At 40.8% G+C, this 9,516-nt stretch overlaps 1 protein-coding gene across 3 annotated transcripts in view; it reads left to right on the top strand.

Moving 5' to 3' along the window:
- TEX9 (testis expressed 9) overlaps window positions 1-5,530 on the top strand; it is a 41,291-nt gene extending 35,761 nt beyond the window's left edge. For all 3 annotated transcript variants that reach the window (XM_067003887.1, XM_048060217.2, XM_067003888.1), the window contains one exon: window positions 2,187-5,530. In XM_067003887.1, coding sequence (XP_066859988.1) covers window positions 2,187-2,393 — 207 coding nt within the window. In that variant the 3' untranslated portion in view covers window positions 2,394-5,530. The remainder of the gene's footprint in view (window positions 1-2,186) is intronic.
- The last annotated feature ends 3,986 nt before the right edge of the window (window positions 5,531-9,516 follow it).

The raw sequence follows: 9,516 nt of genomic DNA, 5'->3' as shown, positions 1-9,516 counted from the left end.
TTAGAATAACAGATAGCGAAATGTCTACTTTACTACAGTTTGGAAAGGAAGGAGTCCCAGTTGCATAATTACCATCAAACTCTTGTTTCATACAGCATTTCTTCTTGCAGTAGTCTGTTTATAGCTTACTGGTCAGTGACCTGCTTCTCATTCCTTTTTCCTAACACCATTAAAAACTCCCAGGGCCTGAAAAGCATCGGGTAAACCAGCAGCCAACTGTACAAGTGAAGCATTAAATTCAGCAGCCCTTTCTCAGGGTTAACAGAGCATATTAACAAACGATTCAGTTCTCAGCCTCAGTATCACCACCTACTGATCAATCTACCACTGCAGAAATGAAGACTGCTGAGGAACGAAAATTTTGCTCATGATAAAAATGACAAAATGGAGCATTAAAGGGAAAGAGGTGGTTTCCTTTACTTTAGGGGTTTAAACCAAATGTTATGCAGGAGCACACAGCAGATAAGGTCATTAAATGAAAAAAGTGATGCCATTTTGCAGGTTTACCTTTTTTCTAGGGCATTTTACCAGATGATCATACCATGTGACAGTGACAAATGCATTCCAGCTGAGATAAGATATGTGGGTCATGCTGACTTTGCAACAATATAAGCCACTACTGGGGATAACATGGTGTCTCTGTGAGACAATTTACCTTCTTTGGATGAAAAGATAAATGTGAATTAACAGGGAAGAGTCTGAAACATCTGAGCAGTGGTATTGATCTACTAAAGACCTAGATAAGTCACAGAGAAACTAATGCTTGCTCTCCTTGATGTTAGTGATGGATGGGATAGCAGATTTAGCAGCTAAGGGGCTATCACTGTCAAGAAAATCTGAGCACTAATACTACAAATAATTTTTTTTGGGGGGAGGGTGGTGGTGGTGGTGGGGGAGGATTACTCTGCAGTAGAGGGGAAATTATGTCCCAGGGCAACAGCAGGCAGAAGTGATCTTTTACTTATGACATTATGGACTGTAAACAAAAATATTACAAGGAACAAAAGTATTCTGTGCTTCAAATCCGTTCGGCAAAAATGCAGCTGCTCCTGATGAGAAAATGTGGTTTTAGTAAATATTTAGCTATATAATTGAGTTTTCAAAGAATAAAGAGAATAAACGGAGTCTCAGGCCAGAAAGGATGTTTGTGAAAAGGACATGAACAGCAATTAGTCTTATAGGGGCAGCATGTTCTTTGCTTCAGTTTCAGGTTTCCATCTCTGCTCAGCTGTACTAGTCAAAAGTAAATGTTGTGGGCATCTAAAGGCGGATGTAGCAAAGCCAATTAGAATGTATATCCACAGCATCATATACAGCATATATTTCCAAGTAAACTCGGAGTTCTAAATATTTCCTATTAATATTTATTACTGGCTTATTTAAGTTCTTAAAGCACCCACCCGCTCTTCTGAGGAAGCACAGAGTTTCTAAAAAATTGAATACATAAATTCCGAAGACTACAGATGAATTTTACTCCACAGTGACAACATTACACCCCAGTGTTTCTTATAAAGGGGATTTTGGCTGGTTGGACACAAAGTAATTATTATTTTAGTTAAAAGGGCAGACTTACATTAAAACAGACTCATTAGCTATTTTGTAGAGAGGATTTTTAAAAATAAAAACAGTAAGGTAGTGCAACTACACTTGATTCTGCTTTCACGCAGGTAGATGATCACATTGTCCCTTCCAGGCTTACATGTTGACAAAACCATTCTTCATCCCATGGTGTCTTACCTCCATAATATCCTTGTCAATTCTTTGTTTCCACATCAGCAGTGCCATAAAACACAAGTGCTTCTTGAAACATGCAGACCAAACTCATTTGGACACTGTAAACAAAAGCAAGGAATCAAGACACTATTTCTTCACTAAGTTTCAAGTCTCTTTCCAAACTTCGTTCAACCCGTCAGGATTTGTTCAGGGTTAAGATGGGAGGCTGCCTTAGACTCATTGGCTGTTTTCTTTTGTATCTTCTCTGGGTGCTTCTGTCTCTGTAGTTTCTGTCCTATTCCTATTACTCCTACCAAACTAAGTTTGTGGCTTTCTGCAACCCTTCATTCAATCAACATTATTTACATTGCTTAGTAGTTTTGTAAGTGTCCTATATATTCTATAGTTTCTTATTATTTTAATCTATACTACAGAGTTCAATTGCTTCTTATAATTGCTGTCTTTTTTTTCAGGATACCTATACCATCAACGTCAGCCAAATTTTGTACAACAGCCAACAGAATTGTGTTCCATTCAGTGAGCTGGGAAACAAGCTTTTACAGCACACAACACAGTCTGAACTTTCCTGCCAACTGCCTGCCTGGCTAGTAGATCTCCTCAGGTTATGGAGCAGAGAATTTCTCAAGTGCATTTGGCACAACTTTCCTAGCATTCAGTGATTAAAAAATAATTTGAAAGCCATGTCCACCATGCTCTTTTTAATCCAACTAGCAAACACAGGGGAAAATACAAGATGCAATTAGCAGACTTTCTGCTTTACCTGTAATCATTTTTTTAAGCAAATGTCCTAGGCAGAACAGAGTTCTGTGTAAAGATGATCGTAAAACTACTATGACATTCTTGTTTGTGCAGCAAGAGCTTTATCCACTTCAATTCAAACTTTTGTTCCCCCAGTTAAACTGAAAAAGAATTGAGATCACGAGTTCAAGCAAAAGGACCGATTTCTTTGTAATGAAAATGGGCAGCGATGTTTAGTTGAGAATCTAAATGTTTATGGGTATGACAATTCTGCTTATAAAAGCTCATCAAGACAGTTGTATGAAGCTTACTCAGACTTCTGTGTGAACACTCTGATCTATTTATCTGTTAAGTGCCCTTCAAGATAACAAGATCCATTTGCAGCATTTAATTTGGAAACAGAGATTAAGTAACAAACTTGCATTTATGCTACTTTTTCTTATCTTTCATTGTCTTTTCTGCATGGGGTTCAAAAGAAACATTTGAGTGACCATCCTGAAACCAGCTCATCTGCCAAGATGGGGAAAGGGACTGTCTCAGAGGAAAACCAGTCATTGCCTTCAACCCAGCCATCATCGTGCACTTAGCTTCTGCCTGCCTCTTAAGCACTCTACCTGGTCATGTTTTCCATTTCCAGCATTTTTAATGCACTACCATCAGAAAGCACAACTCTGGAAGGAATATTTATCGTTTCCATGACTGAAAAAGATATTGAGAAAAATCTGTCAAACGCTGAGCTTTACTCTTCTCCTCCTCCCTGTATTAGCCCCCATAGTAAAGTATGTGCCCAGTAAAAGGGTGAGATGGCACATGCTCCCTGGACTGCCTAATTCCTTGGAAGCACCAAGCCCAGGTGTTTGCATATATTTCTAATTTGAGTGCAAAAGAGCACCAAGAAATGTGCCTAGAAGAAAGCAGAACCCCTCTCCTTCCTGCAAGACACACCAAACAGTAATTCCAAAGAGTTCATTTTAACATTTGTGTATAAGTAAAAGCTGAGGAACTCTAAAGGGGAGTTTAGCAGAGAGGGGAAAACAGAATAAAACTGACATTTTCAGAATTCAGCATCTAACAAAGTATTTAACAAGCTAGTCTGTAACTGTAACCCTAAGCCACAACATCACTAAAACAATGGGAAGGGCAACCGAAGGACTATAAACAGAAAACAAACAACAACCCCAGAAAGGGCTGAGAGCAATGTGAAAGCCTGTGTCCATCTCCTGCTCTGGCATTTCATCCTGCCAGTCAGCTCAGCAGAGTTCTGGAAAAAGCCCCGGGCTGGTGAAGGCTCTGCTTCCTTGCCCCGTGTGGGGACATCTGCAGGAGTCCTGGGGCACCTTTAGTAGGCTCCCTGATGTTTTATTCAAAAGCCTTCAGAGAAAAGAAGAGGGCACAATAGTTAATGACACATTTCACTGCTGATAAAACAGCAACTTTGTGCTCAAAAAAAAAAAAATATCACCAGTGAACTGGTGAATTACTCTGTGCTGCTATAGACCAGATGAAGCCCCCAGAGGCCTGGCTGCCAGGTGTTCCCAGCCCTTTGCCTCTCACCCTGACTTGGTTGCTGTGTCCCTGGAAAGAACACACTGGTGCTGGTGGCTGCATAGCTGGGGGGACTGCGGCACTGCCTGCAGCCATGGGGAGGGCCTGAGAGGCCTCCTTGCGTGGCCGCAGCTCAGCACCACGCTCCCCACCTCACACCCTGAAGGTATGCCACAAAATGTGGGGCTCACCCAGCCCCAAAAGCTGTCCTTTCCCAACCCACCGTTGGACTCTGAGCTGTCAGTTCCCTCAGGGCACAGATTTCACATGGAGCAGAACCGAGATGGTAGCTGGTCTGTGCAGGAACCTTTGGCAACTCTACCCGAACGCAGCAGGCACTCTTGCTTGTGCTTGCTGTTTGGCACTTGCTCTAGCAGCAGCAAGAGGAACAAAAGACACAGTTTTCCCCCTGATCAGATCACAAGAAGACAGTTCACTCATCTGACCTCTCTCAAATCATTGGACTTATATTCCCACATACTCTCTTCTTAACTCCTTGGCATCCTTCAAAAACCTGAAAGCACCTGCCCTGCAGGCTGTGAGCTTGGAGCCCATGCCATGCCTCAGGCAGCAGCCTGCCCAGGTGCAGGACTGGGGCAATCTCACCCAAGCGGCTTTGCTAAGCAGTCAGTCCCTTCTGTCTGCCTCAAAAAATGCTCACATAAACCATCTCATTCCTAGTACTGAGATGATCACAGAGCTGCGCAGAGGCACCAGCTGGGTTTGGTCACAGAGCTACAGCAGGAACGCAGGGGCCTTCGCTGTCTGTAGGGATGAGGAGATATGACAATGCCATAACTGCTCTTTGGTTTGGAAGGAGATAGGAGGATGAGGCAGCAAGTTCTTCTCTTCCTTCACTGAGAAAGGTTATCATATAGAACTGTAAAAAGGAAAAAAGAAAATAACAAAAGGACTTTGACCAGTAAAAGACATTTGCTTCCCATTTGGCATATAAAGACAAGTTGGCCACCTGACATCAGAAGACAATGTATACACACTTCATGTAAGCAGTAACTAGAGTTTGGTTATGCATTTATGCTTTGTACGATATGCAAACTTAGTACTTTCTGAAATGAACAGTTAAGTTGAAATTGTATTTCTACAATTTAGAAATCAAACCTATTCTAATTTGCTACAGCTGGACACCACCTGCAGAGTACTGTTTAAGTACTCTGAACATTACACACTTATCTTTTAAATATTGATAATGCCATTTCTCATTTATGTGGCATGAAGTCCCACAGGGAATAATTATGCTAATAAACCTTAATGATTCTCACAAATAAATGATCAAACAAAATTGCTACTGTTGATTTATATTAATGGATGCCTTTAGGAGGAGATTTGTCAGGATGTGCTGCTTCTTGAATCCCAATTCATCTTATTTAGCAGAAGAATGTACATAGTTTGTAAAACAGATTAAGTGTTTAAAATACAATGCATTCATAGAGTTTCTACAGTCCATAACATTCAAGCATGGTTACCTTGCCTTATGGTAAATCTGCATTAAATGGCTTCTCTGTATATAACTTCCTTTGGTCTTTTTTTTCCTCCTCCTTTGTCCCTTGTGACTAAAAAAAAGTCCTCCTGTTGAAGACCTTTTTCTTAACCTTTCTGTTACTCATGTAGGAATTGGTGATCAGTTTGCTGTCCTAGTAGATGAACACTGCTGTTGACAACTTTGTTTTCACTGCAATGAATCTAGAAACATTTTAGTGCTTTAATAAGGGCGCATCACCTGAAGTTGATGACCCAAAGAATTTTATAGGATATGTAATTAAAGTTTCTACTTTTCTGCTGCTGTTGGATATACAGGAAATCCCCATCTCACATACAACTATACTTCAGAAATTTTAACGAAGTTCATTTGAAAAATATTTTACATAGGCTTGCCTTTTAGATAGTACATATGTTTGAAAGCAGTATCAATGTGCTTCGTTTAGCTGTTGTTGTGGTTTAACCCGGCTGGCAGCTAAACACCACACAGCTGTTCGCTCACCCTCCCCACTCCCTCTCTGGGATGGGGGAGAGAAATGGGAAAGTGAAGCCTGTGAGTTGAGATAAAGACAGTTTATTAAGACAGGAATATAATAATAACAATAATAATAGTGATAATGATAATAGTATTAATAATAATAATGTGTAAGAAACAAGTGATGCACAATGCAATTGCTCACCACCCACTGACCGATGCCCAGCCTATCCCCGAGCAGCCGGCCCCCCACCCCGGCCAGCCACCCCTATATATTGTTTAGCATGATGTCAGATGGTATGGAATACCCCTTTGGCCAGTTTGGGTCAGCTGTCCTGGGTCTGTCCCCTCCCAGCTCCTGCTGCACCCCCAGCCTGCTCGCTGGCAGGACAGAGCGAGAAGCCGAAAAGTCCTTGGCCTGGTGTAAACACTGCTCTGCAACAATTAAAACATCAGCGTGTTATCAGCGCTCTTCTCATCCTAATCCAAAACATAGCACCCTACCAGCTACTATGAGGAAAAATTAACTCTGTCCTAACTGGAACCAGGACAGCTGTGATTATAGGGCAAGAGATGTTTTAATTGTATCACAAGAGAGGAAGCTAAGGAAATAGCACGAGAAGGAACTTTGAGATTTCGAATTTAAACTTTAATGGAGCTAGAAAATGATAAGAAGTACATACTTTGATGATGCTGCAAAACACATACATATGAGCTGTGGTAAGTCATGGCAAGAACCAGACAGGCAGAGGAGGCAGAAATATGCTTTCTTTGCCTGCACAAGTCTCAGTGCCCAGTGGTGAGAGTCATACAGTAGGTTTAATTCTTTGCTTGGACAGCTTTGTTAAATTGATCAACTCCAGCAGCAGAACAAAGACACAGGATGTTTTCATCTTTGAGGGAATAATATGGTTAAGAAATCAGTAATTTGCTAGAACTTAAGCTACCCAGAGATTTTCAGATTTTTTTTCCTTTTTACCCCCTCCTGCTTGTCTAGGAGTACAGCATTTCAAAGCAGCCTACCATACAAACATTTTGTTTCTTTCATAATGTAACTAGCTCCCACAGAGCATGACATGGCATTCACAACAGGTTGGTATTTCAAAGGATTGGCATGAATGGATTTTAATATTGACTGGATAATACAATCATGAAATCCAGCTGAAACATAGCACTAATTCACTCCATGCACAAGGAAACCAGTATCTACAGCACAGTGATGAAGGTCTCTAACAACGCTCTAGAATGAACGGATGGTTTGAATTATTTCTTCCAAGAGGAATGTTCCTTGAAAGCCTATCAGGTAAGGCTTTTCCTTTGCAAACCAGGGGCTAATCCTGCAGACTCCGAAAATAATGGAGATTCTAAACACTTGAAGGGCTGGAACATCCACAGTCATTTTCTTACATTTTGTGGACTAATAATCCTCACATTTGTCAATTCCACTGTAAAAGCTGGTACTAAAATCTTTCTTCTGCTATTCAGAGCACTATTTCTGTACACAGAGTTTGCCCATCCTGCATTTCTTCTGAACAATGGAAAAACTTAGTCTCATTCATCCCTCGCATGTGGGTTCTTTAATAGCTCTCCAAGCAACTAGCAGGGAACATTTTCAAATATGTAATTACCTTTTGTATGTGACAACAACACAGAGACTTTGAGCAATTAGTAGGATTGGACAGACTAAGGATTAGGTGTGCCTAAATTCTGGTTTTGTCTGTAATTTGCTGCATGGCATTCAGAAAGCTATTTTATCGTACTGCTTTGCTCATGCTGGCAACAATGCTTGTCATACTTGGACAGCAGGAACATCAAGCAGATTAGTGTGTTTATACCTGTACTGCACTTGTACAGCACCACCCCCTAAAGGCTATCACTAAACACACCTCCCCAGGTACCTAATTGCCATTATTCTCATCTGCCTCTCCGCTTATCACAAAGCCGTACTGGTCTCATGGTCTGACTGACATAAGCTTTCTAAGATGATGGGCCATTTTTATTGGAGGGCCCCAGGGCAGTCTGGGCTCTTAGGGATACCCCGAGCAGAGGGAGGAGACACCATGCTCCCAGCCAGAGTGCTGTGTTGCAAGGCAGGAGCCTTAGTCCTGTCTCTAGCTGTCTATAAGTTCTATATATGCACATAAGCATCCTCCCTAAAAGAAGTTTAGGCAACTCGATTCAATTAAATGAGACTTTTTCTTTGCCCCACCAACACAGAAACTTTCTTCTGGTTTTCTTTGGCCATTGGTGCTTGTTCTGAGATCATTTTTGAAATCACGGAATTGTATCATAGAATGGCTTGGGTTGGAACAGCTTCAGAAAAGCATTTGGTGTCTACCAGAGTAAATTGCTTGACTCAGTCTGTCTTGTTTGCCACCATTTCTACTATAGATTTTTTTTCTCCACCTTGAAGCAATGTTAAAACCTTCTACCAGTTGCACAGGGAGAGCTGTCACTCCTAAACTGTCTCATCTCTTCCTTCCAGGTTGTTTTAAACTTTGTTAGTCAGTCAAATCCCTCTGCTCCTTGACTGACCCCACACAATTTCTACTTGCTTGTTATTTGAAATACAGTTGCTCCTTATTGTCACACCATCCAGCTAGATACTTCTGCTTTTATATGCCACAGGTATTCTAACTTAAGATACTTGATCTTTAACAGTTAGCTCATGCAGTTTAGTTAAAATTTATATATAATTCATTTACATTTAGATAATGAAATATTCACTTCCACTTTGGTTGTATGCACATAAATTGAGATTCTAAATGGATTTGCTGCAAAATTGCTAGGAATTCAAACACGTTCCTTAGTGCTTATACAGTGAATTGGTTCTATTTTAATACTCACCCATTTTTATCCTGTCTCCTAAATAATTCATGTTTATTGATTTCTACTTACATGTACCAGTGCATTTTGACATCAGACTCCTCACTAGCAGCTGCATAAAACAAAATTCCTGTTGTCTAGACTGCGAGATTCACTCTCTTTTTTAAGAAAAAAGTACTTTCTTCCTTTTTTAAAACTAACTTGAAATGAACAATTCGTTCTCGCCTACTTGTTATGTAATGTGCCAGTTTCACTAAGGACTATAAATTTGTATATTTTTTTTTACCTAGTTTAGGGAAGGAGAAAGAAAGAAGAAAGATCTTCTAACAAATGTCAATATTTGAAAATATGGATCTCCCCTCCCCCCAATAAATAAAATAAAAATTAGATTATCTTTGCCTTCCAGGCAGCTTGTCAAGCAAATACCCACCTTGCTTGGCTCCCAAGCTGGATTAGTGAGTCACGGGAGAGCACCCTGTTACTCTGTGCACAAGCAGAAGAGAATGGTGTCCAACCCAGTCCAGACGCAAGGTGTACATAAGAAGGGAGACGCCTGCACAAGTCCTCCTCTGGACACCTTAAGCTTGGGCATAGTGTCAAGGAGTTTTGCAGCAGCAGCTTGCCCCAAACTGTAAGCAGGAAAGCAAACAACAATACTCAAAATGTGCTTTCAAAGTGCGATATGAGAGTTGAGACTATAA

Source organism: Anser cygnoides, chromosome 11 (genome assembly GCF_040182565.1).
Source record: "Anser cygnoides isolate HZ-2024a breed goose chromosome 11, Taihu_goose_T2T_genome, whole genome shotgun sequence".
In the NCBI taxonomy this organism is placed as follows: Eukaryota; Metazoa; Chordata; class Aves; order Anseriformes; family Anatidae; genus Anser; species Anser cygnoides.
Note: the sequence above shows the minus strand (reverse complement) of the source record. Positions and strands in the feature narration are given on the sequence as shown.